The sequence below is a fragment of the Cucurbita pepo genome, chromosome 14 (genome assembly GCF_057944985.1).
Source record: "Cucurbita pepo subsp. pepo isolate OVF chromosome 14, ASM5794498v1, whole genome shotgun sequence".
NCBI lineage: Eukaryota > Viridiplantae > Streptophyta > Magnoliopsida > Cucurbitales > Cucurbitaceae > Cucurbita > Cucurbita pepo.
In genome coordinates this window covers 12,448,807-12,476,480 of record NC_141811.1, presented here as the reverse complement: position 1 = coordinate 12,476,480, position 27,674 = coordinate 12,448,807, and the positions used below count along the sequence as shown (strand labels likewise).

The 27,674-nt window shown below is 31.5% G+C and overlaps 3 protein-coding genes across 7 annotated transcripts; all 3 read right to left on the bottom strand.

Moving 5' to 3' along the window:
• Window positions 1–7,676: 7,676 nt before the first annotated feature.
• Window positions 7,677–17,167, bottom strand: LOC111809784 (uncharacterized). The gene is made up of 24 exons (XM_087117185.1): window positions 17,065–17,167; window positions 16,849–16,955; window positions 16,645–16,688; window positions 16,310–16,359; window positions 16,029–16,162; window positions 15,867–15,930; window positions 15,180–15,438; window positions 13,294–13,345; window positions 13,056–13,125; window positions 12,891–12,970; window positions 12,702–12,773; window positions 12,516–12,593; window positions 12,144–12,223; window positions 11,936–12,005; window positions 11,726–11,806; window positions 11,517–11,597; window positions 11,317–11,397; window positions 11,108–11,188; window positions 10,898–10,978; window positions 10,484–10,561; window positions 10,269–10,355; window positions 10,049–10,129; window positions 9,850–9,929; window positions 7,677–9,722 (listed from the first exon to the last, which is right to left on the bottom strand). The coding sequence occupies exons 12-23, from the start codon at window positions 12,560–12,562 to the stop codon at window positions 9,893–9,895; spliced, it is 885 nt and encodes a 294-aa protein (XP_086973311.1). The 5' UTR covers window positions 12,563–12,593; window positions 12,702–12,773; window positions 12,891–12,970; window positions 13,056–13,125; window positions 13,294–13,345; window positions 15,180–15,438; window positions 15,867–15,930; window positions 16,029–16,162; window positions 16,310–16,359; window positions 16,645–16,688; window positions 16,849–16,955; window positions 17,065–17,167; the 3' UTR covers window positions 7,677–9,722; window positions 9,850–9,892.
• An 873-nt stretch (window positions 17,168–18,040) lies between these two features.
• On the bottom strand, window positions 18,041–22,614 carry LOC111810691 (mediator of RNA polymerase II transcription subunit 10b). Of its 5 annotated transcripts, none has more exons than XM_023697440.2 (7): window positions 22,468–22,614; window positions 21,642–21,882; window positions 21,468–21,548; window positions 21,249–21,351; window positions 21,035–21,124; window positions 18,905–18,999; window positions 18,041–18,448 (listed from the first exon to the last, which is right to left on the bottom strand). In XM_023697440.2, exons 2-6 carry the CDS (start codon window positions 21,863–21,865, stop codon window positions 18,928–18,930), a joined length of 570 nt encoding a protein of 189 aa, XP_023553208.1. In that variant the 5' UTR covers window positions 21,866–21,882; window positions 22,468–22,614; the 3' UTR covers window positions 18,041–18,448; window positions 18,905–18,927. The 5 variants fall into 5 exon arrangements, with proteins under 5 accessions (XP_023553208.1, XP_023553209.1, XP_023553211.1 ...); XM_023697441.2 differs by having other exon boundaries at window positions 18,041–18,399; XM_023697443.2 differs by having other exon boundaries at window positions 18,041–18,374.
• Window positions 22,615–23,244: 630 nt separating this feature from the next.
• Window positions 23,245–25,466, bottom strand: LOC111810859 (methionine gamma-lyase). Its single transcript, XM_023697668.2, has 2 exons — window positions 24,661–25,466; window positions 23,245–23,914 (listed from the first exon to the last, which is right to left on the bottom strand). The coding sequence occupies exons 1-2, from the start codon at window positions 25,427–25,429 to the stop codon at window positions 23,334–23,336; spliced, it is 1,350 nt and encodes a 449-aa protein (XP_023553436.2). The 5' UTR covers window positions 25,430–25,466; the 3' UTR covers window positions 23,245–23,333.
• Window positions 25,467–27,674: the final 2,208 nt, after the last annotated feature.

Genomic DNA, 27,674 nt, shown 5'->3' with positions numbered 1-27,674 from the left:
CACCCTCACCCAGCGTTTTCGCTGTCACACCGCTCAGTGTCTAGCTTTGATACCATTTGTAACACCCAAAACCCACTACTATCAGATATTCACAATCCCACCCTCACCCAGCGTTTTCGCTGTCACACCGCTCAGTGTCTAGCTTTGATACCATTTGTAACACCCAAAACCCACTACTATCAGATATTCACAATCCCACCCTCACCCAGCGTTTTCGCTGTCACACCGCTCAGTGTCTAGCTTTGATACCATTTGTAACACCCAAAACCCACTACTATCAGATATTCACAATCCCACCCTCACCCAGCGTTTTCGCTGTCACACCGCTCAGTGTCTAGCTTTGATACCATTTGTAACACCCAAAACCCACTACTATCAGATATTCACAATCCCACCCTCACCCAGCGTTTTCGCTGTCACACCGCTCAGTGTCTAGCTTTGATACCATTTGTAACACCCAAAACCCACTACTATCAGATATTCACAATCCCACCCTCACCCAGCGTTTTCGCTGTCACACCGCTCAGTGTCTAGCTTTGATACCATTTGTAACACCCAAAACCCACTACTATCAGATATTCACAATCCCACCCTCACCCAGCGTTTTCGCTGTCACACCGCTCAGTGTCTAGCTTTGATACCATTTGTAACACCCAAAACCCACTACTATCAGATATTCACAATCCCACCCTCACCCAGCGTTTTCGCTGTCACACCGCTCAGTGTCTAGCTTTGATACCATTTGTAACACCCAAAACCCACTACTATCAGATATTCACAATCCCACCCTCACCCAGCGTTTTCGCTGTCACACCGCTCAGTGTCTAGCTTTGATACCATTTGTAACACCCAAAACCCACTACTATCAGATATTCACAATCCCACCCTCACCCAGCGTTTTCGCTGTCACACCGCTCAGTGTCTAGCTTTGATACCATTTGTAACACCCAAAACCCACTACTATCAGATATTCACAATCCCACCCTCACCCAGCGTTTTCGCTGTCACACCGCTCAGTGTCTAGCTCTGATACCATTTGCAACACCCAAAACCCACTACTATAAGATATTATTCATTTTGGTCTGCTACGTATCGTCGGCAGCCTCACGGTTTTAAAATGTATTTGTTAGAGAGAGATTTTCATACTCTCATAAGAAATGTTTCGTTTTCCTCTCGAAACGTAGATTTTTTCACCATGGACAATATTTTTCTCGATAACAATTACATATTTTTATAAATATTTATTTTCATTTATAATTGTTAGGCATCTATCACCTATAAACGATATAGATATAGACATCCATGATACCATTAAGACACAATATCGATAATCTTGTCATATTTGCAACACAAGGTTTTGTAAAACACCGCATATCGAGGGTTTTCTCGACACAAACAATCCATCCTCTTTGGAACCCAGCATCGTTGCTGACACACTGCTTAATGTTTAACTCTGATACTATCTATAACAGTTCAAGTTCGTTGTTAACAAATATTGTTCTCTTTCGGCTTTCACTCAAGGTTTTAAAACGCGTTTTTCCTCTCTTTACCGTTCACACTTTTAAAGACGTGTCATTAATCAACTAAACGAATCAGAGACAAATTCATTGAATTTAAATAATTTATATTTTCAATTAAAATAATTATAAATTTAAAATTAAGAAACTTAATCAACACATAAAAAAAGTATATGGGGGTAAAGCATAAAAATAATTCTCATTCCATTTAAATTTTTCATTGCCATGAATGAATGAAGAACAAAGTGGAGAAAATAAAGTTGATTGATTAAGATATTTTTGTTTTTTTATGGTGTGAGAAATTTTATTTTTTTATTAAAAAAAAATAAAATATTTAAAATTTATAAAAATCAACTCATAAAAAGAAAGCATACCCTAATTAAATTAAATTTGGATAATTTAGAATAATAAAGGTCGTTGATCGACCTTCGATGAAACGAAACTAGACAGGTAACTACAAAATTTAAAGAGAGAATATAAAGATTTCTGAACCGGTTGAAAATTACGAGCTTATATAACTGGAACGCATAGTTTCATATTAAAACCGATGAATATTTAATTATTATTTAATATTAAAAAAAAAATGTAAAAATAAAGTATGGTTATTACTCATTCATTGAATGTGGCAATTTAGTTGCAAAATTATGTCCTTATTTGTAAATATGTATAAATATAGGCACTTCAATGCAAAATCAAATCATTTTAGTCAAGAAAATTTTGGCTGATGTGACAATATTTTTTAAAATGTTTTTTTAATATAAACTTATTGATTTGTTTGAGTTTTTTAGTAACGACATTTTAGCATCATTTTGATTAACTAAAATCAATATTAGCAGTTAAGACGTCTACGCATGTATTTATTTATAACATATTAATTTAATTATAAGGCGTTTATGCGTGTTCGGGTTACGTCCTACTTTCTCTCAATGAGATTGTGATACTAAACACACTTGATTTTGGAGTTTCGATGATCGAGTCACTGAGAAAGTGTAACGACCCAGATCCACCGCTAGTAGAGGTATCAGGCTTTCCCTCAAGGCTTTAAAACGTGTCTACTAGGGGAAGGTTTCTATACCCTTATAAATTGGACATCACAATCCACCCCCCTTCAGGGCCTAGTGTCCTTGCTGACACTTTTTCCTTCCTCCAATCGATGTGGGACCGCCCACAAATCCACCCCCTTTGGGGCCCAACGTCCTTACTGGCACACTGCCTCGTGTTTACCGTCCGGTGTCTGACTCTGATACCATTTGTAACGACTCAAATCCACTGCTTGTAGATATTGTCCTCTTTGAGCTTTCCCTTTCGGGTTTCCCCTCAAGGCTTTAAAACGCGTCTAGTAGGAGAAGGTTTTCACACCCTTATAAATGGTGATTTGTTCTCCTCCTCGAGGAATATGGGACATCACAATCCACTCCCCTTCAGGGCCTAGCATCCTCGCTGGCACTTTTTCCTTCCTCCAATCGATGTGGGACCGCCCCCAAATCCATCCCCCTTTGGGGCCCAGCGTTCTTACTGGCACACCGCCTCGTGTCTACCCCCCTTCGGGGAACAGCGAGAAGGCTGGCACATCGTCCGGTATCTGGCTCTGATACCATTTGTAACGATCCAGATCCACTGCTAGTAGATATTGTCCTCTTTGGGCTTTCCCTTTCGAGCTTCCCCTCAAGGCTTTAAAACGCGTCTAGTAGGAGAAGGTTTTCACACCCTTATAAATGGTGATTTGTTCTCCTCCCCAACCAATGTGAGACATCACAGAAAGAAAGTTTTCATTGTTGATATATTAATAACTATTTATATAGGCTTGGCACCTCGATGTACCTTTTCTAGACTTGGGTGTCACTCGAGCTCGAGTAATTAGGTATTATATACTAAACTTGGATGCTACTCGAGCTCGAGTGATTAGGTATTATATTATGGTAATATACTATAAAATAAATAAATAATTGTATGTGAGATCTTACATTAGTTGGAAAGGAGAACGAAACATTTCTTATAAGGGTGTGAAAACCTCTCTCTCTAACAGACGTGTTTTGAAAGTCCGACGAGGACGATATATGCTAAAACTAGGTATGGGCGGTTACAAATGGTATTAGAGTTAAACATCAAAACTCTAGTCTAGGAGATTGAAAGGCGGGCTGTGAGGGCTCTCAGACATATGGATAGTTCAATGTGCTCGTCAGGGCCCGACGCTGAGATGATATTAACTAGTTATATAGGTTCGACACCTCGATGTCGGCTCATAACTCGAAAGTTTCTTTGGCTCTTTGCTAAGAGGGGCTAAAACTTGAGCGGTGTGCCAGCGAGAACAATACAGCGGTAGGCTTGGACAGTGAGACAAATTTAATTAGCTCAATTTAATATTTAAATTTCATTTTCGTCCTCAAAAGCAATAAATTTTTTGTTTTATTTACATCAATTTTGAGGGTAATTACTGTTAAGCATGCTTAAAAGGCAGATTCTTCTCTTAATTACTGTTAATTATTTGACCATTTCTCTGATGGGTCACAATATTTTAACCTACAATTATTATCTTTATATTCTATTTTAATTTAATTGGTTTATATTATTTTTATTTAATAAATTTAAAATATACCATGCATTTAATTTAACCATTATTTATTTTATTTTTATTATTTATAAAAAATAATAATTAAGATTTTATTTCCCCCTAATTTTTCCTTTTAATTTTAATTTTTTTTAAAGTCAAAGGTTATATAAATTATATTAACCAAGCTTTTTCATAAATAAATATTATTTTTTAAAAAGAGAGAATTTATTACCTTTTGTCATTATCACATCTTTATTTTCCCATCTCTTCTTTTTCATCCACTTGATTAAGAATGGTTGAAAATGAATGATACAAGTATCGTACGTATTCAGTGACCCGATCATTACAAACTCGGGTTCTTTTATGAAGCTTTTTTAGATCGGGATACGAACCTTTGCGTTAATGTTCGAGAGGATAAGAACCCCGACATCAATTGTAGACGTTTCGAGCCAACGATTTAGATTGGGATACAACACTTGATAGCTTCGGTATTCTCTTACATCCCAGGCAGCATGACCACGTTACCTATTTGTCTTATAAGATTTCGTTACTCATATATCTCTGGTATTGAATCATTTGTAATAAATATAAAGTAGATCATGTCAATACTGATACCAAAAGACGACATTAGTGATTTTAAATTTTTTTTATATAATAAATAATGTAAAAGTTGTAAATAAAATAATTATTAATTAGGAGACTTTATGGCATAAATCGCACGGCAAATTTTCACAAAATAATTGGATAACTACAAACTTGGTACAAAGTCAATAAAAACTCCTACTAATTTCGAAGTGCTCGTGTGCTAACGTGAAATTCTCTTCCGAACCCACGTGGGGTTCGTAGCTAAAGGGTTTTAGGGTTTGAAAATAAAGTGTTCCGTTTTGAACATTATAAAATTTCCGTTTCAGCAGATAATGGGAGAGGAAGTGAGAAGAGATTTCTCATCATTAGCTAAATAGGGTTGAACGGGATTATATTTTTCATCACCATCCTTAACCCAACCCCAATTCCCGCTCTACTCCACCCTACTTCAGTATCAGTGCTTTTTTGCACGGTTGCTTTCATTTCAATATTAATATACATTATCAATAAAATATAAATGTTATATCAATATATTAACACTCACCTATCATACAAAAATAGATTAAAATAAGTCGAACATAAATATGAAAATAACATGTAAGAAAACAACTCTGTGGACAAATAATAACAGCTATTAATAGCCAAACATGTTTTTGTCTATCAACTATCAATGTGTATCATTGATATGACGTAAAAATGGACTATATAAATAAATGTTCGGTGATAGACGTAAAACTAATTAAGAAATTATGCAAAATATATGGTTTTAAAAAAGTGTCATATTTGTAAATTATTTATTTGTGTGGTAATACACGATAATTAATTTCATCGTCCATTATAATTAAAATTAATATGAAGTAAATGAGTTTTTTCAAATAGTTCGGTAGATAGACGAGCATAAATATGAAAATAACGGGTAAGAAAACAACTCACTAACAAATAATAATAGCTATTAATAGTTGAACATATTTTTGTCTATATTGATAAGACGTAAAAATGGATTATATAAATAAATGTATTAATTGCCGTTTAATCTGTATTGGTTGTAGCAAAGTATTCCACGTCTTCAAAACGTTTAATTTTATTTTATTTTATTATTTTTTTTATTATAATGATTTTAATATATAATTTTGACTTTATAATTTTAATGAAATTTGTAATTTAAAATATTTGTTAAATAAATTTAAAATATTAAGAGTAAAATAAATTTAAAAATTTAAAAATTTAAAAATTAAATTGGAATGGTTGAAGGCATAATAATGAAGGTGGAAGAATCTTTTGATCCACGTGAATTTGTAGGGCGGCTTTCACTCTTCTCTGAACATTCCCGCAAAATGTCACCCTTTCATTGTTTTTAAGTTTAAATATATTTTTATCTGTTCCAAAAATTTTAAAAATTACGTTTTTATTTTAAATTTAAATAAGAATTTTTTTTTATAATGTCCAATTTTAATTGTATAAAAGTTTTATACTAAATAATTAAAAGAATTAAAGTAATTATTAAATTATTTGAATTTAAAAACAAATGATTAAAATATAAAATAGTATTTATAGGTCTAATTTTTATAAATTAAAGGATTATCCGAGACTTTATTTTTAGTTTTTTCTAAAAATTTTAAAATTGTATTTATTTTCTCGTCTTTCTTTCATTTTTTTACTAAAAAATTTTAAAAATCTAAAAATCAAATAATTATTAAATAGGATACCGAGTTCAATAACGGACAAGAGAGAAACTATGAGCCAATCAGTTCTGGTTCAGGAGTTCAATGAAAGAAGGTAATAAAAAATTGAGAAGTGCAATTAACTTAAGTATTAACCTAACTGATTAAGACGTCTACCTCATTAGTTAAAAGATTATTGATCTAAATTTTCATCCTAAAAAACTAATAAGTCTAGTGATTGCTGGGTGAAAGTTTGAACATTTAATCTTGTACGGGATTAACAGCTTCAATGGAATCTTGTATTATGGTCGGAGGAGAAATTACCAAACGTCTGACATTCCCTCACGCTCTTTGTAAACGCAAGGAATAAGCTTTTTGACTTTAACTCTCCCGCTATCGTCGTAGCTTTTTTTTTCATTTGTTTCGAAAGTAGCTGCTTCAGCCGGAATTTTTGTCTCTCTTTTCCACGTGTATATGTTAGAATGTTAAAATTTTCCCTTCCTACCTTTTCCAATCCCTTTCCCTTGTTTACATTGGTTTCATAATTAGTTTAAATAGAGTAGTACAAATCAAAGTTTTTTTTAAAAAAAAAGTTAACCTGAAACCTAGAATTTAAATATATATGATGATTTAATTATTGTATTTTGTTAAGAATGAGAAATAGAATACAGGCTACCAACTAATACCTTCAAATAAGAAAAATATAAACTAATTGAATATTGAAAATAAAATAAAATAAAATTAGAGTTTGATATGGTGTAGAATTAAAAGTGAAAAAAAGTGATTTTTTTTTTTTTTTTTTTTTACCAATTAAAGTGGATTTACTTAATAAAAAAAATTAGCCTTGATTCATTGCTCCATGCAACAAATATAATTTAGGGAGAGATTTTGATGATTGAAATTCAAGAAATTAAATGCCAAAAAGCCATTTGGCTGGTCAATGTTTCAAATCTTCTAAATCAATTTTGAAATGACTTTCTAACCCCTCCTTTGTTCGTGGGACCTTCTAACCCAACACATTTAAGCAAATGATAAAAGAATAATATTAATATATATATTTGAATAAGGATATTTAGGTCTTTTTGCTTATACTAATGACGCTATTTCAGTTATTTATTTATCTAAATTGTATTTGTTTTCTCCATATTTATTTATTTGAGAAATATTTGATTTTTTTTTTTACAAAAATTAAGTTTTAAAAATGATTTTAAATTTTTTAAAAAAAGTAGATAGTTTTACATATAATAATAATAATAATAATAATAATAATAAAACTTGGAGATGAAATTCGTATTTGTAAATTTAATTTTTAAAAACACTACGATAAGAAGAGCGAGGGAAATCTATTGTAGACTGTTGACCTCTTTAATGACATTTCTTATTTGAACCAAAATCATGTCCTTGATTTAGGACCACAAAACAGAGCTAAGAGGGCGATAAAGAAGAGGGAGGGAGATCTACTATAGGCGGTTGACCTCCTTAATGACATTAGTTTTTCGAACCAAAATCATGTCCCCGATTTAGGACCACAAAACAGAGTTAATAGGGTGACAAAGAAGAGGGAGGGAGATCTACTGTAGGTGGTTGACCTCCTTGATGACATTTATTTTTTGAACCAAAATCAAGTCCTCGATTTGGGACCACAAAAAAGAGTTGAGGACGACATTTTTCTGTTGAAGAGCACTACATGTTCTACATTTCACTTATAACGCTTATATATATATATAAATAAAATTTGTCAGAAAAATAAAAAAACTTACCATCAACCACAAGAAAATCAAGAGTAATAAACAAAAATCAACAATAAAAATCATCATAACAATGTCATACAATTAAATTCATCAGATTAGTTCGGTAGAAAACAACAATTTTAACGTATATTAAGAGATGAGACAAAACTACATCTCAGGGAATCAAAATACTCCCGACCGTACCAAAAGCAAAAACATCAAAATTCAAACAAACCACTAAAAAAATTAGAATCAAAATAAAAATATAAAAGAAATCACATAAATTTATAAAAAACAAGAATTAAAGAAAGTAGTAAATCATAACTAATAATACTGCACCGACCATATGGAGGACCTCAAACAAACTCATAGATTAAAGTTACAAGAAGAAAATAGGATCGACAAAGGGAACAACATGCACACAGAAAAAAAAAAAAAATCAAACACTTCAAATTCGATACTAAATAAATTCAAACAAACTCAATTCAAAAATTTATAAAATTATAAAATAAATGAGTAATAAAATTGACAAAACAAACATAAAAAAATAATAATAATAATAATAATAATAATAATAATAACGACCAATATTAGAATAAAAATACAATAAATTTATCAAATAAAAGAAAAAAATTACAAAACAAGTAACTCAATAAAGGAAATTAAACACTTCAAATTCAATAAAAAGAAATAAACCCGAAAGCAATCAAAACTCAAACAATTACAAAAATTTAAGATAAAAAATACAAATATAAAGGCTAACCATTAAACAAACCATTCTACTGATATCACAAATCAAACAGAACACAAAGAAAATACAATTGACACAAAAAGAAAAAAACAAAGAAAAAAATCAAATACACCAAATTTAATACTAAACAAAACAAAGCACAATGCAAATAACATGCACCATAAATGTAGGATTAAAATACAAATCAAAACAAAACACAATAAATATATAAATAAATAAGCATGAAAGAGAGTAGCAAACAATTGGACTCTAACCAATCAAAACTCAAACAAATAATTACAAACACAATAAATAAATAAATAAATAAGAGAAGCAGGAAAGAGAAGCAACCAATTCGACCTTAACCAATCATAACTCAAACAAACAATTACAAAGAATTAAGATTAAAACACATATTTAAACATCAAAACTCAAACAAATAATTACAAAAATTTAGGATCAAAACACAAATATTAAATCAAACCACACTAATAAATATTATAAATCAAAGAGAACACAAACGAAGGAAATACCATCGATAAAACATGAAATGTATAACACAAAAGACAAAAACAAAAAAAAGAAATCAAATACACCCAATTTAAATACTAAACAAAACAAACAACAATGCAAGTAACATGCACAAAAATTCAAAGAACTCACAAATTTAAGATTAAAATACAAATAAAAACAAACCACAATAACAAAATAACTCACGAAGAAAAGTCACGGGAAAATCAACCATGTAACATGCACAAGAATAAAAAGAAAAGAATAAATAAAATATTTTTTTGAAAAAGTCAGTTAAAGATCAACCATGCAAATAACATGCACAAAAATAAAAATAAAAGAATAAATAGAAAAGAACGTGCATAACTACCTGTCAACCACGGACTCCATGGGAGTGGAAAGTTCCTTCTTTTTCATCTCCTCATTTGTCCCTTTAATCTGTAATTTTTTTTCACATATTTTAGCAAAACAATACTTAACAAGAATTGAATAATAAGATTCAGCAAATTAATTTAAATTTTGAAAAAGTTAGTTGAAAGATTGGTAAAGCACATGCGATAACTACCTGTTAACCACGGACTCCATACGAGTTGAAACTTCCTTCTTTTTCATCTCCTGGTTTGTCCCTCACTAAATTCATTAAATCTGTAAAAAAAAATTCACATATTTTAGCAAAACAATACTTAACAAAAACCGAAGAATAAGATTTAGCAAATTAATTTAAATTTTGAAAAAGTTAGTTGGAAGATTGGTAAAGCACTTACCTATCAACTACGGACTCCATACAAGTTGAAACTTCCTTCTTTTTCATCTCCTCGTTTGCCCCTTCAATGACTTCATTAAATCTGTAAAAAAAAATTCACATATTTCAACAAAACTATACTTGTTTTTAAGATTTAGCAAATTAATTTAAATTTTGAAAAAATCAGCTGGAGGATTAGTAAAACACACCATAACTACCTTAGTAAAACACACCATAACTACCTGTCAACCACAGATTTAATAGGAGTTGAAACTTCCTTTTTCCTTTTTTTCGTCTCTTTGTTTGCCCCTTTACTGACTTCATTAAACCTGTAAAAAAAAATTCACATATTTCAGCAAAACAATACGTAACAAAAAAGTCAAAATAAGATTCAGCAAATTAATTTAAATTTTGAAAAAGTTTGCTCGAAGATTGGTAAAGCACGTGGGATAACTACCTGTCAACCACGGACTCCATACGAGTTGAAACTTCCTTCTTTTTCATCTCCTCCTTTGCCCCTTTGATTTCATTAAATCTGTAATTTTTTTTCACATATTTCAGCAAAACAATACTTCACAAAAAACCGAAGAATAAGATTCAGCAAATTAATTTAAATTTTGAAAAAGTTAGTTAGAATATTGATAAAGCACGTGGGATAACTACCTGTCAACCACGGACTCCATACAAGTTGAAACTTCCTTCTTTTTCATCTCCTAGTTTGTCCCTTACCTGACATCATTAAATCTGTAAAAAAATTTCACATATTTCAGCAAAACAATACTTAACAAGAACAGAATAATAAGATTCAGCAAATTAATTTAAATTTTGAAAAAGTTAGCGGGAAGATTAGTAAAACACGTATGATAACTACCTGTCAACCACGGACTCCATAGGAGTTGAAACTTCCTTCTTTTTCATCTCCTCGTTCGCCCCTTCACTAACTTCATTAAATCTGTAAAAAAAAATTCACATATTTTAGCAAAAACAATACTTAACAGGAACCCAAAAATAAGATTCAGCAAATTAATTTAAATTTTAAAAAAGTTAACTGAAAGATTAGTAAAACACGTGCGATAACTACCTATCAACCACGGATTCAATAGGAGTTGAGACTTCCTTCTTTTTCGTCTCCTTATTTGCCCCTTCACTGACTTCATTAAATCTGTAAAAAAATATTTCACATATTTCAGCAAAACAATACTTAAAAAAATTGAAAAATAAGATTCAGCAAATTAATTTAAATTTTGAAAAAGTTAGCTCGAAGATTGGTAAAGCACATGCGATAACTACCTATCAATCACGGACTCCATACGAGTTGAAATTTCCTTCTTTTTCATCTCCTCGTTTGCCCCTTCACTGACTTCATTAAATCTGTAATTTTTTTCACAGCAAAACAATACTTAACAAAACCCGAAAAATAAGATTTAATAAATTAATTTAAATTTTGAAAAGGTTACTTGGAAGACTAGTAAAACACGTGCGATAACTACCTGTCAACCACGGATTCCAAACGAGTTGAAACTTCCTTCTTTTTCATCTCCTCATTTGTCCCTTCACTGACTTTATTAAATCTGTAAAAAAAATTTCACATATTTCAGCAAAACAATACTTAACAAGAACCGAATAATAAGATTCAGCAAATTAATTTAAATTTTGAAAAAGTTAGCTGGAAGATTGATAAAGCACGTGCGATAACTACCTGTCAACCACGGACTCCATAGGAGTTGAAACTTCCTTTTTTTTCATCTCTTCGTTTGCTCCTTCACTGAATTCATTAAATCTGTAAAAAAAAAATTCACATATTTCAGCAAAACAATATTTAATAAGAACCAAAAAATAAGATTCAGCAAATTAATTTAAATTTTCAAAAAGTTAGCTAGAAGATTAATAAAACATGTGCGATAACTACCTGTCAACCACGGACTCCATAGGAGTTGAAACTTCCTTCTTTTTCATCTCCTTGTTCGCCCCTTCATTGACTTCATTAAATTTGTAAAAAAATTTCACATATTTCAGCAAAACAATACTTAACAAGAACCGAAAAATAAGATTCTGCAAACTAATTTAAATTTTGAAAAAGCTAGGTCGAAGATTGGTAAAGCACATGCGATAACTACCTGTCAACCAGAGACTCATAGGAGTTGAAACTTCCTTCTTTCTCATCTCCTCGTTTGCCCATTCCCTGACTTCATTAAATCTGTAAAAAAAAATTCACATATTTCAGCAAAACAATACTTAACAAGAACAGAAAAATAAGATTTAGCAAATTAATTTAAATTTTGAAAAAGTTAGCTCGAAGATTGGTAAAGCACGTGCCATAACTATCCGTCAACTACGGACTCCATAGGAGTTGAAACTTCCGTCTTTTTCATCTCCTCGTTTGCCCCTTCATTGAATACTTAACAAGAACCGAAAAATAAAATTCAACAAATTAATTTAAATTTTAAAAAAGTCAGCTGGAAGATTAGTAAAGCACATGCGATAACTACCGGTCAACTAAGGACTCCATAGAAGTTAAAACTTCCTTCTTTTTCATCTCCTCAGCCCCTTCACTGACTTCATTAAATCTGTAATTTTTTCACATATTTCAGCAAAACAAGAACGAAAAAAAAATAAGATTCAGCAAAATTAATTTAAATTTTGAAAAAGTTACCTAGAAGATGAGTGATAACTACCTGTCAACCCCTTCCTTCAAACTTCCTTCTTTTTCATCTCCTCATTTGCTCCCTTTACTGACTTCATTTAATCTGTCATTTTTTTAGCCAAACAATAATTAACAAGAACCTAAAATTATGCTTCAGTAAATTAATTTAAATTTCAAAAAAGGTTAGCAGGAAGATCTGTAAAGCAAGTTCGATAACTACCTGTCAACCACGACCCCATGCAAGTTGAAACTTCATTCTTTTTCATCCCCTCATTTGCTTCTTTTCTGATTTCATTAAATCTATATTTGAGCAAAAGAATAATGAACAAGAACCTAAAAATAAGCTAAGTTAGTTGGAAAAGTAGTAATGAAGTGCCACAATTACCTGTCAATCACGACCTCCATGGGAGTTGAAACTTCCTTTTTCATCTCCTCATTTGCCGACTTCATTAAATCTGTAATTTTTTTCACATATTTTCAGCAAACCAATAATTAACCAGAATGGAAAATTAAGATTCAGTAAATTAATTTAAATTTTGGAAAAATTGGTAGGAAGATTAGTAGAACACGTGCTAATTTAAATTTTGAAAAAGTTAGTAGGAAAATTAGTAAAACACGACTACCTGACTTCCTTCTTTTTTATCTCCTCATTTGCTTTTCGTGACTTCATTAAATCTGAAATTTTTTTCACATATTTTAGAAAAACAATAATTAAAATCAGGAGAAAGAAATAAATTGAAACCGAACATATAACATGAAAATACAAGACTATATGTGGCAAGCAAAATATCACGACAATCAAGGACATCTCAGCACCATAACATTTACAATATTATCAGAATTTAATAGCAAAAAAAAACACAAACTGAAGCAATTTATCCATGATTCTTATATTTTATAATCAAGAATTGAGAATATATATATCAGTACAACTCTATAAGATGGAGAAAGCAATAGGCAAACAACACTTCAAATTTAACACTAAAAAGAAAGGCCCGAACAGAATTATCACATGCAATCAAAATTCAAACAAACAATATCAAAGATTTAAATCAAAATACATAAAAAGGAAACCACAGTAAATTTATAAACAGAAAGAAAAAAAAAATTGATTGAGGAGAAAGTAGCAAATCATTCAATAACAATGGGGAGAATTAATATCAACAAAACAAACAATATAAATAAATAAAAAAAAACAAAAATAGAGTAAAAAATCAAACATTTCAAATTAAATACTAAAGGGGAACATATCAAGCAAAATCATCACAAAGAATCAAAACTCAAACAAACACACAAATTTCGAATCAAAATACAAATATCAAAACAAACCCCAATAAAATTATAACATGAAAAAAGAAAAAAGGAATCATGAAAGAGAAGCAAACCATGGAACTAATAGAACTCCATTGAGATTACAAATTAAATCACTCACATAAAAGCTACAAAAGGAAAACTAGGATCAACAAAGCAAACAACATAAAAAAAAAATCAAAATTCAAAGAGAACAACATGCACACAAAGAACACTTCAAATTCAATACTAAATGGAACTGTACTAAGCAAAAACATCACAAACAATCAAAATTCAAACAAACAAATACATCACAAACAATCAAAATTCAAACAAACAAAAACATCACAAACAATTAAAATTCAAACAAACAATAACATCACAAACAATCAAAATTCAAACAAACAATGACAAAAGATTTAAGATCAAAAATACAAATAAAAAATAACAAACTAATTAACGGTAAGAAAAAAAAATCAAGAAAATAACAAATCAATTAACTAATGAAACTCTATTGAAATTAGGGATTAAAGAACTCATAAACAAAATTATAAATAAAATAAACAAAGCAAACAATGTAAAAAAAACAAAACAGAAAATATTAAACCCTTCAATAGCATCACAATCACAATGAATTAAAATTCAGACAAACAATCACAAAAACATAGAATCAAAATAAAAATATCAAAACAAGCCCAATAAATTTATAAAATAAAAGAAAATAAACAATGACAAACATTTAGAATCAAAATAAAATTATAAAAAAAAAACAACAAATTTATAAATGAAAGTAAAAAAAAGAAAAAGGAAACAAAGCTCCATTGAAATTACAAATTAAAGAACTCATAGACAAAATTCGCAAGAGAGAAAAAAATAAGATAAATAAAACAAACAACATGTACAAAAAAAACAAAACAAAAAAGATCAAACACTTCACATTCAATACTAAACGGAATCATACCAAGCAGAATCATCACAAGCAATCAAAATTCAAACAAATAATAACAAAGATTTAGAATCAGAATACAAATACAAAAACAAACCACAATAAATTTATAAAATGAAAGAAAAAAAAATATATATAGAAAGCACTAAACCAATAAAAAAAATAAAAAAAATAAAAACTCATATTATAAATAAAAAAACTCACAAACAAAAGTCATAAGAGAAACATAGGATCGACAAAACAAACAACAAAGAAGAAGAATGATGTACGAACCTCCCCGGCAGTCTCCATCTTTGTTGTGTCATTGTGATTAAGTTGGCTAAATCAATAACATTCCTAACTAAACTCTACTAAGATTATAGATAAGAATACAAACAGCCATACATTTACAAAAATGTGTGAAAAAAGAGAGAGCAAGAGAGCAAGAGAGAAAAAGTAAGCCATTGTGGAGAGTCGTGTTCACAGCTTATGCTCAAAGTGGACAATATCATACCATTGTGGAGAGTCGTGTTCACATGTCTAAATTAAAATCCTACAAAAAGAATGAAGATAGAGTTTACGAAGCAGGGAGAGTGATTATTTAAGAAAAATGATATAAAATATACAAAATTTAAGAGAAAAATAATTATTTTCGACAAGTGATGCACGTGTAACACAAGAAGTACTTAAGGAGTCAAACCACTAAAGTGTTGCCACCAAACACTAAGGGCCTAAGAAAATATTTACTACTAAAATGGCCTTACAACTTGAATCAGAAACCAGAGAGAACTTCAGCCCAAAACATAAAAAACAGAAATCCAAAAGCAAATTTAAAATGATAAATTTAACAAACTGCAATTGAAAAAGCATTCCACCGTCTCCCAACTATACAAGTGGAGAGACACATATGGAGAGATTAAATTACCAATATAGGCCACAAAACTGAGTAACTAGTATAACTGAAAGTTGATTGTTTCTTACCGACATTTGAGCTGCCTTTCCAAGAAGCTATACTTGCATGAGCGTATGCGGAGTAGACCAAACACTGGAAATTTAGCAGTAGCGTGTGTAACAGAGTCAAGATTACTTGATAAAAGCAGAAGAAAATACATTGAAATCTAAAGCTAAGAGTTCGAGATTTACTTTAACTGGATGAACTAATCAATAGCCATGGGCATTTTAAGCGATCTCATGAGGATACTGCCTGCATTCTTCTAAGGTTGTATAGTCTAGTCGGAACTTTGTTTCCTGTTCTTCTTGGGCCTTCCCAGCTGAAACTAAATTCACCATCTGATCATGTACTCAACAGAAACTCCACCATTTTTGGGGAAAAATCAAATCAAACTGTGCCACTTTAATATACATGAGCCCAGGCACACAAATTGAGTCCATTAGCATTAAAATCAAATGGATCTAGCCCATACCAAGCTCAAGGATCATAAACACAAGAACCACCGGAAGTTGGATGGATGCACTGAAAAATGTATGAATTAATTAGGCTTAATCTATCATATAATAACGCTAATCTTCATTCTAAGAAAATCTCAGTCACACATTACAGATAACAATAATAACATAACGTGGAAGTAATATACGAAAGAAAACTTGAAGTATCACTAGAAAATTAAGCAATGTTGATGTATCAAACACAGGATCTTAGGATCTTACAAAAATCAGACACATACTCCAACCAAAATAATCAATAATCAATAATCAATTAAAAGAATAGAAAGAGACAATAAAAGGAAAATTGTAATACCTCCAAACCAGCAGCAACAGTGATGAGGTGTGGATATAGTCTGTCTGCACTTAAATTAACATTAAAAGGAACTAAATATCGAACGAACAAGTAATAAATTATGCGGCGTAGATGAACAATCGTTGTGAAATAGAAACATGAGCATGAACAGTTAGAAGCTCACACAAGGAAATATACAGAGTTGTGTATAAGAAGAGGTGAGACCTGAAATTAATTGATTCATTGCTTACATTTCCGAAGCCTAGCATGAGGATAAGGTAGAAACCTGAAATTGCTTTCAAAACAGGCTGCTGAGGAGGGCCCTGGGCGTCCTGATTAGACGACGAGTCGATTAGGTTTCATCGCAGGAGCAAGGCAGAACAGTTGGTTTAGAAAGTGAAATCGTGGAGATACAGAGTTGTGTATAAGAAGAGGTGATACCTGAAATTAATTGATGTATTGCTACCATTTCGAAGCCTTCATAGATAGCATCGCCTTCTTCAACGAACACTCTTCTTTCTTCTCTGCGTTTCGTAAATTGAGTGCCAGATAGCCGTTATTTATGTATTCTTTTTTCTTTTATTTAATTCCTTAATTTTCAATTCAATTGGTGGAAAAGCCCAAAGCCCAAAAGCCCAAAAGCCCAAAGCCCAAAGCCCAAAAGCCCAAAAGTCCAAAGTCCAAAGCCCACAGCTTAAAGCCCAAATCTTCATTGTCTAATTCAAAGCCTCCGCTCTTTTCTTCTTTTCTTTTTCTTTTTCTTTTTTTATTTAAATGAAAAATGAAATAAATGCCTCTGCAGCTCAGATAGAACTGCAACGACGTCGTTCTGTTAGGACCAAAGCCCAAATCTTCATGGTTCACTTCAAAGCCACAGCTCCTTTTTTTCTTCTTTTAAACAAACAGTTGCCTGAACTTCCTTCAAATTGTGATCGTTATGGTGAAGAAGCTTTGCCGGTTCAGAAGAAACCTCCATGCCGAAGAGTAAAGGAGATGACTACCGCCACCTGATTACCGAGGATCGATCGCAGATGCAGTCGTTTACGTTTATGGATGTTCTTCCTTTCAAGTAAGTCCGTGTTTTCTCTTTTGAATTGTCATAAAATGTCGTTTCGTTTGCTCGAACTCACTATTACGGTCATGCTTGACTACTCAAAATATACTATAAATGACTAAGTCATTACCAAACCTCACCCAACAAATCTCTTACCCACGTGTTTTCAATTTATTTACGTTTTATAAATTAAAACATGAGACTACGTCGAGATTGTCCGCAAAGTTCGATTTTCATATGATTGGCTTGTTCGCTCAACAAGTGCTGCACAACCCGTCCCCAAATTTCAAAGGTATTTTTGTATTGTTTCACCTATTCAGCATGGTAAAGATGAGATTCAAAGACTGAAATGAGGCAAAGAAATAGTACACGAATTTACAATGCTTATTAACAGAAAAGTGAGAATCCAGTTAAGAAAAGATTCACATACCAAGTAAAAATATAAAATAAAACTTGAATCAAACAAACAGAAGGGGTTGAGCCCAGTAAAATCAAAAGTTCAACATTTGAGGATTGTGATTCTTCTCCGCCTTGATTGGCCCAATCAATACGAATACGAAAACGAATACGAATACGAATAGGGCCAGGGCCATTAAATCTTTATCTTGTGTGTGGCTTTTGCAGTATAACTTCATTAGCCGCCATCAAATCCCACGTTGTCTCCCCACTAGAGAAACCAAGATACAGCCCACCTCACCTATTTCGAGCGAGAAAAATCGATCCTGAAAAGGTCTTTTCAACTTAATTGGGTATAAAATAAGAACGAATTCCCTGTCATAATAGAGATTCAAACATTATTCATAATAGAGATTCAAACATTTGACTTTCCAGAAAGACGTATACTATTGAGTTGAGTAACCATAATAGATATCAAACTCCTATTTGAGTATAAATCTCTTTTCACAATTCTGAAAGCACTGAAACACGGATTTCTATATGCTCAAGAAACTCGAAATCAAAGTACTAAAATGATGGATACAGATCAGCAACACAAAATATAACCATCTTCTCCTCAATAAGTCGTCACATTGTAGCATACGAAACGCCTCTCCCTAGAAGATTATAGACAGTAATAGAATAGAGGATGATGTTATTCTGTTTTACACACGTTTATAAAGAAGGGTTATGTTATTCCATTGTCAATCCATTGAATGAAACTAAAAATCGTGTGATATATGCTGGCCAATCAATCAATAAAGAATAACAGTAGAGAAGAACTTCAAAAACCTGATAATCAACGCAGAAAGCACTTAAATCTCCATCTTAACCTTCATGTCCCCATTTGGCAACATACTTTGTGATTGCGCTATCCTTTTTGATTCCTGCATTTGTTGAAACGAGATTAAAATTCAAACGCAATAACACAAAAACATAATGAACGATGTACTTGTACGGAAATGTTGATGAATAAGTGAAAATTCGTAAAAGAAAAAATAAAAAACAAGAGTTTTCGATATAGTATATCCTTATGTCTTTTATAGTTATAATTGATTCACTCGCTCTCCAAAAAAAGTAGGAAGTTTTTGGTTTCCCATACTCATACATGCTATGGGCACAAAGCTATAAGATGATGAGTTTGTTAGTAAATGTTGAAGGAAAGGAACAGTCGTCTAAAAAGGTTATCACCCACATATTTTAATATAGCAATCCAGGTTTATTTCCCATCAAATTTCAATCAAATTGATATCCAGCCATTTGATCTCAGAAAATGATCCGGGAAATAGGAAATATAGCTCAAACGTATGGGCAAAAGTAGCACGCAAATCAAGCCAATACTCGGACCGATTCCACAGAGACCAAAATCATCTGACAATGGTGGCTAGAATCATATGATCTCATTTTGGGACTTGCATTTATGGATGGGGGGTCGAAGTTTTAGCACCTTTGTAAAGACACCTTGCATCACTCAAGCTTAATTTCCCTCCTCCAATGAGGCTAGAGCCCTCATACCTGATAACGCTACATGTTCTACATTTTACCAATATTACGGGTTGGATTGATAGTGGAATGGGAGAAATCAAACAATTCAACTAGACAGCACAATCAAAGGACACAAACAGAAAAAGATGGGCGAAGATGAACTGAACTCTTATGGGCATGAATTAATTCTACACCTCTTGCTGACATTTATCAAGAAAGCCACCAATCCATGGTGAAAAATTGAAAGGCCAACTTACTTGAAGACAGGAAAGGACTTGACAATTGGATTCTATGGTTCCCCTCTAGCAGAAGATATTTAAGCAATGATTGCAGAAGAACCTCTTATCTAAAGCAAGATGGATGTCGTATGTATACATAGTTGGGAAATTTTTGTGCCCGTAAGAGGTTATATCTTGTGTATTCCACTGATATTGCATTAAAATTTCAGCTCCGATCAAATTTTTGGTATCTAAGTCACAAGGACAGGACTCATGCTCGTTCTAATGTCCTTATACAATATAAGTTTAATTCACTTGAAAGGAGCAATGATACAATAACACTTAGCTAAGGCACCGACATGAATAGTGAAACTTAAAACTACTACCAAGTAATAAAAAAAACTCAGTACCCTAATTTCCACTGGGGCATGTGAACAACAAACCTTGATATCACAAAATATTTACTATGCACCGAAAGTGGAAAGATGGTTATACAATTAGAGGCAGTAAGTACTCCAAGTTCTTTACTTCATAAAAGCTAATTATAAAACTTTGCTCAACAAACTAGAAAATAAAATAGTTTAGTCTGATTCTAAATTCATTAAGCCATTTTATTCATAAAGGAAAATATTTTTGAGGTAAAATTGGCTTGAGAGATGTTTAAAAAATGACCAGAAAGTAATTTTTAAGCAAGCAGAATTCAATCAACCTATGAATCATAAAACAAACATGCTACTTGTTTCCTCTTATTTTTGACACTAAGAAAAAACCAACGTAAACCATACAACAAAGTAACCATAACCTGCAACCAAGCTCAAAATAACAGAACAGAACTTGTCCAATATCTTATATTAAAACCACTCCTACGTGTAGTAGAACAGTCTAAAGTGTAAGTGAGTCTTAATAACTTAACATACAATAAAATTAAGGTAATGAACATCCTCCTACTATACCTAGAACTGACACCATAACATAGTTTACATTTTTCACATCTCTGATGTTATATCCAAAACCACCAAAAAGATATAAATGGCCAAGAAATGCTTGTGTAAGGATGAGGCGAACTTTGAAAATACATATACCTTATGGCTATAGATAAAGTAAAAAATTAAACCATAAAAGTGTAGAAAATATTTTGATCAGTTTGAAATGAATTATATATATAGAAAAATTTGAAGGTAGAGATAAAATTGACAGCAGGAAAGAAATTTCAACTCACGGCAGCAGAAGCAGCACGAATTTCTCTATAAGACTCGACTTCATCAGGAAATGTCTGTTCAAGCTCCTCCAAAAGATGCTTCCGTAAGCCCTGAATATGGTAAGCAGTACAACATTCAATAAATATTTTCTTGAATCTTTGGAATCAAGATAAAAGAAAAAAAAAGATATAAGTAGATTTTTAACAGTATGCCCCATAGAGATGTAAAGACTACCTTGAAGGCATCAGTTTTGCCTTTTGTACTTTGATTTTTTGCAATGCAACTATTTAAGACATCCCTCGTGAATTCATCTGGATTCTTCCCATCATCAATCAAGCTAATCAAAAGAAAAGTAAGAAATGGGCCAAGAAGAATAGAAGAGTTAAAAAATAATAATAATATAAAAATTACGCTTGCAAAGCTAGAAACCAGAATAGGTGTACAAAGACTCACTTAACAACCTCCATAGGGACCTGGATGGTGCACTTCTCTGATAATTTAACCATGTTATCTAGCTCCAAAACGAGAGAATTACTGCAAAATCCAAAAACATATCACTGATAAAGAGTGGAACAAGTAGTGAATAATGAACGAATCAGACATTAGATGAAGCAAAACTGGACGTACAGGCGTTGTAAAAGAGGCAGCTGATAGGCAGCATTGAAGTTAGAAACGGTGAGGTTGAGCTGATGGAGGATACCCAAAGTTTTCTGTATGGAATTGATTACTTGGTTCAAGTTTTGCTTTGAATCATCCACAGTAGTTGATGCTGAAGTATCATTGATGACTGATCCATTCCCACCACTTCCACCAGTTCCAGCAGCAGAAGATGCATTCTGAGCTGAATCCATTATCTTCTTTTCACTTCCTAAATAACTTGGAGGTCTTAAATCCATATTTTCCAACAATTCAATACAAAAGAGAACTGGCAAATAGTTGATCGTTCTGTACATAAACTCAACAAGTACTAACTCTCCAAACTGTCAAAATACCATTTCAATTTTTAACAATGTCACAAAAACCCTACTTGGGTCTTGCTTTTCTATAAAAATTTATCATAATTTTCGATTCACTAAATATTGCCCCACTTGGAAAGCAGCTGCAAAACGGTTATATCATGAAATTACCTTCCTCTGACCGCGAAGGGCCACTGAGAAACCCCAACTATGCGAACCCTAAAGTGAAGGGACTCGATCTATTAGCTCAACAGTATCCTTGAAGGAGGAGAAAAAACAAGCCCTACGACTAGTCGAAATCCCACAAATCACAGCAAAAATAGTAACAAGCTTGAATGAAAACAAAATCAAACCACGTCGCCGTAATCCAAACTCTCTCACAAATTAGAATTACAAAAATCATGAACCGAAGAACAACAATTCTCAAAATCGATCGACAACGACGGCTGAAATCAAAGAATTGAAAATTAAAAGAACATGAAACTTGAATTACTTACTAGTTCGAGGAACGTTGAGGAGAAAATCGGGTGGGGAGCGAGGGCTGAATGTTAACCGTGGAAGCCTGGAGCCTTTGAATCCGAGAGGGAAGAGGAAAGAGGTCTAATTTGGGGGCTTATTATTTAAATATCACGTGAGGACTTCAAAAATTATTTCAATTTTGCCCAAATTTAATAAATTAAAAAATATTTAAATTTTTTTATATATATTATAATTTCCATTAAATTTTGAAATTTTAATTTTATATCAGATTAGGTTATTGTTAATTTTTAAAAATATATTTTTGCTCATAATTATATATATCTTTTATTTAATTTTTATAATTATTTCTTTTCCAACAATTTATAAAAATTAATTTTTAACGTAGATTTTAAAAAAAAAAAAATTGAAATTCAGCTTCATATCTTAATTTAATATTTAAAAATAGATAAATAAATATAAATTTATTTATTAATATTTTAATTTTATTTAAAATTAAATAAATAATTTAGGTTTATAATCTGTTACGTCTAAAAATGTTCCAACCCGTGAATACTCCTAAATTAATGTTATATGTTTTAATTGCCAATTAGCACGAACCATCGAAACTTTTTTACCTTCCACGTAAAAAAATCATAAAATTTAATCATTTGATTAACGACGGCTCCCATTAACTACTATAATATAGTTGCCAATTTGACAGTTTTCACTGTTCATTGTCGAAGAAAAAACCGTAAAAATATTTTAAATTTATATTAAGTTATTATTATTTGCGTAATTATTATGAAAATGATAGATACTTAATAGATATTAAATTTATTAATTTAAAAAGATCATACTCATAGGTACTAAGTACACACACATTATTATGGTTCAATTTTTGTAACTAATTGTTACAAAATGGAAGCTCCTTGCCTTCCACTTTGGCTATAGCCTTCTCAAATTGGCTCCATTTTTGCTCCAATGTGCCAATATATCCAACCGACATTCTTATGAGCCCGGGCGAGATTCCCGCCAGTTCCTTTTCCTCTCGGCTCATTTCACTACTCGTGCTACTACCCGAGCATGACATTAGGGTTTCATAGTACCCTAAACTCACCGCCATGAACCCAAATTGTGTGGAGTTTTGGAGTATATTCATGAGCTTATTCGCCTTTTCTTCAGTTCCCATGTCGAGGCACAACATTCCTCCAAACCCGTATTTTGAGTTCACGAGGCTCTTCATAAGTTGGTGTTGTGGGTGATCTGGTAGACCCGGGTATATGACTTTCAACCCTGCTTTCTTCATTCTCTCTGCAAACTCCGCTGCTCTTCTGCAATGCTCCTTCATTCTCAAGCCCAAGTGAGGGATTCTCTCCGAGAGCTCGAACGCCACCTTTGCGTTCATGGTTGGCCCTAGAAGCATCAAGCTACCCTGTCGTAGGTCCATCATCGAGTTCACTAGCTTCGAAGGCCCACATACCGCACCTACATATCCCGTCCAATCCAATCCAATCCAATCATCTACCTTATTTTGCTACTAAACTCGATATATATATATTCCTTTTATGATTCATCCCATCACAATACAAACAAAAGCACTTTTAGAAAAAGTGGTTACCAAAAGCAAAACGACTCATAATTCACGAGCAACCAACCACAAAATATTTATAAATCTTTTTTAAACTTAAAATTTAAAAATATTTTATTATTTTATTATTACTGAATTGGGTAATTATTTCCATGGTAAATTTTTTAACCTATTGTTTATTTGTTTTTAAACGTTTAATTAAAATTTAAACTCAATTTTAAATATATATTGATAAACAAATAATTAAAAAAATGAAAAAAAAGAGTATATTTTAAAATTAATAATAAATTCATATATTTCAAGTAATATGAACAATAAAATATATAAAAATTTAAATTCGAAAAAAAATATATTTTTATTTTATTTTTTACCATTATTAATAGCAAAATCCTCAATTATTGATGCAAGTTGATATTAGTTTCCACTTTTTCCAATAGTCACGGAACAAAAAACTAGACAAAATAGCAGGGATGACGTCAGCACTAAAAAGCACAATTTTCATTTTTATATATTTTAATAGTAAAAAATGTTAATCAGTGTATTTTTTTATTATTTTATAAAACCAGATATTAAAATTTTAAGAAAAAAATATAAATTTATTTTTATTAAGTAAATAAATTTTAAAGAAAAAAGAAAAAAGTACCTGCAATGATGTCAGCTCCACCGCTAATGAACTTGGAAATACTGTGGACGACCACGTCAGCACCGAGCCTCGCCGGAGACAGAACCATCGGCGTGAAAGTGTTATCCACCACCACCGTCAGACCCTTTGCATGGCCAATCCGACACAGTTCCGGTATATTCGCCACCGCCAAAGTCGGATTGGAAACCGCTTCAAAATAAAGCACCTTGGTTTTCCCTTCCACAATTTCCTTCTCCACCTCCTCCAAATCACCTATGTCTACAAACGACGTCGTTATATTCGAAGTCCTCGGGAGAAAGTGAGCCAGCAACGCGTGGGTCCCACCGTAGAGGGTTCTAGACGCCACGACATGGTCCCCACTGGCGAGGAGTTGGAGGAGGACGGCGCAGATGGCGGACATTCCGCTGGAGGTACAGTAGGCAGCAGCGGTGCCTTCAAGGGCAGCCATCTGACGGCTAAGATTCAACACCGTCGGATTGAAATGACGACTGTAAATAAAGAAATCACGGTCGGGACCAAGCTCTCCGGCGAACATCCGCCGCATCGTCTCCGGTTCCATAACGGTGAATGTGGCGGAGGCTTCAATGGACATGTTTACCCCTCCGTGTTCACCGAATTCGTGACGCGTGTTTGCAATCGCAGCCGCTGGATCCTCGAGGAGAGACGGAACCATGGCCGTTGATTTCTTAGGATCGAATTTTATCGCCTCGGTTTCATCGGAGGCCGATCTTTTTGCGCCGCAGACGCCATGGTTCTTCAATTCGGCCATGGAGTGCAAAAAAAGGAGAATTTTTCAATTTAAATTTTTTTTTCTGTGGATTTAAAATTTTAAAGAGGCGTTTATATAGAGAAAAAATGGGGGTGAGGGGTAAAATCCGAATAAATAATGTGGACGTCTTTTAAGGTCTGTACATTTTTTTTTACCATATACTTAATTTATTTTATTTTATTAATTTTATAATTTTTTTAAAATAATTTTTAAAATATATATTTAAATTGAGTTGTAAATCCTAATTAAGTATTAAAATTTTATTATTTAATAAGAGTTTTTTTGTCCAAAAATAACGTAAATTCACACTTTTTAATTTTAATAAATAAAAAATTAATTTTGAAGGATTAAATTTAAAATTCATTAAAATCACGAGACTACCAGACTAAATTTAAATATTTAAAAGTAGAAGAACTAAAATGAAATTAAGCCCACAAATATTTATTATTTTTATTTTTTAAGTAAATGGTGGTGGTATTTATTTATTTATTATTTAACGTTAAACGTATTAATATTACTCGTTATTTTTTATTTAAATGTGTTTTTAACCTCTTGAACGGTTAAAAATAGGTGTCTTAATAAATGTAGATTGTTTTATTTTTTTTTTTTTTTTACGTTTGTATTATAATTTTTTCCTAGACAATATTAGTTTTTACCGTATTTTCTTTTTCAATACTTATTTCCAATTAATTGAGTTAGTTAAATCTTCATTTCCAATTAATTGTTTCTAAAAAAAATTTAGTTTCAAATTTATTTTCTATCATTGATATTAATAATATAGTATTTTTCAATGATTCGTGTATTTTATCTTTTCGAGTTACCGTTTATAATACAGTACTTTCAATGATTCACATTATTTGTAAGACTTTTACAGCGAAACATACATTTAATTTACCGGGTTTAAAGAATATCAGTCTAAATATGAGTTGGAGATCTGAGAAGTCTGCATATCATAATTATAGTAAGACTTCTTTGGTAGGTAAATAGAATTATATTTTGTGTTTTCAGATTTGGTAGGAAATCATTCAGTCCAAGCTATCACTAATAGATATTGTCTGATTTGACCTATTATGTATCACCGTCAGACTCACAGTTTTAAAACATGTCTACTAGAGTGGTTTTCACACCTTTATAAGAAATGTTTCGTTCGTCTCTCCAATGAGATCTCACACTTTGAAAAAAAAAAAATGTTTTCAAATCCAGCTGGAAATTAAAAAAAAAATGCAATTTATTTTGTCAAATTAAAATATATAATTTTTATTTTTTTATAAATATATTATCAAACGCAGAACAATTTATTTAAATTGATATCCAATTTCGGAATTTGGTCCCAAATAAATATTTGAAAATATAAAATAAAATTTTATTTGTTTATAATATTGTTTTTTTTTTATATTTCTTTAAGTGGATTGTTTAAATAAAAAAATGTTAAAAAAATAAAAATTTGTATACAAAATTATATATTTTAATGGTATTTAAAAGAAAATGTCTTATTAAATTAAAAAAATTATTAAGAAATAAAAAAAAAAAATTGATTTTGGAACGTTGTTTGGGTGACTTTTTCTCGGGAAAGATAATAACAAAAAGACGTCCATTTTTAAAAATAATTAATTACCCTATTTAAATATTATTAATTTGGTAGAAAAATAATTTTGGTGGATTAGAATTCCATGTCATGCATTTCATTATAGTTACGACACTAGCCAATGAGAACCTCACACGTGTTCATTGTCCAATCAAATTTTGACTTTCAACATTTTGACTAAATTCCATTCCGTGATCGAGTTCATTGTCAAATATGATTCGAATAATCTCTCCGAACTATATATTATATATAGTAAGTATGTAAATATACATATATTAGAAAACGTTAAATATTTTTACTGTTAGTACATGGATGAAAATCGTTTATCTACCTCCCGTCATCTCCCTTTCTCAATCTATCATATTTTTTTTGTCTTCTCAGTACCGTTTTGGTATTATTGATTCACTTCTTAATCTCTAAAAATTATCTACTTTCTCGTCTCTTCCTATCGAGCATGCTCAAGTACGAATGTAAGAACGGTTTGGGTGTGAGCTGTAAAAATATATTTTTTACTTTTTTTTAGTTACATTATTAATATTGAAATTTCATACGTATTTTTTAAATGAGATAACAATATTTTTAAATTTTTTATTTAAAATTTATATTTTTACCGGTTTTGTTCATAATTAACGGTAACTTTTTAAAATGTTTTTAAGCAGA

Excerpts from the sequence above, each read along its gene's own strand:
- LOC111809784 (XM_087117185.1), bottom strand. The coding sequence starts at position 12,562 with ATGAAAAAGAAGGAAGTTTTAACTTCTATGGAGTCCTTAGTTGACCG. Across the intron at positions 11,189-11,316 it reads ATGGAGTCCGTGATTGATAG|ATTTAATGAAGTCAGTGAAG; the intron begins GTAGTTATCGCA and ends ATTTTTTTACAG. Across the intron at positions 10,130-10,268 it reads ATTAAATCTGTGGTTGACAG|ATTTAATGAAGTCATTGAAG; the intron begins GTAGTTATGGTG and ends TTTTTTTTACAG.
- LOC111810691 (XM_023697440.2), bottom strand. The coding sequence starts at position 21,865 with ATGGATTCAGCTCAGAATGCATCTTCTGCTGCTGGAACTGGTGGAAGT. Across the intron at positions 21,352-21,467 it reads GTCCCTATGGAGGTTGTTAA|CTTGATTGATGATGGGAAGA; the intron begins GTGAGTCTTTGT and ends TCTTTTGATTAG. Across the intron at positions 19,000-21,034 it reads TTCGTGCTGCTTCTGCTGCC|GAATCAAAAAGGATAGCGCA; the intron begins GTGAGTTGAAAT and ends CAACAAATGCAG.
- LOC111810859 (XM_023697668.2), bottom strand. The coding sequence starts at position 25,429 with ATGGCCGAATTGAAGAACCATGGCGTCTGCGGCGCAAAAAGATCGGCC. Across the intron at positions 23,915-24,660 it reads TGGAGCTGACATCATTGCAG|GTGCGGTATGTGGGCCTTCG; the intron begins GTACTTTTTTCT and ends CGGGATATGTAG.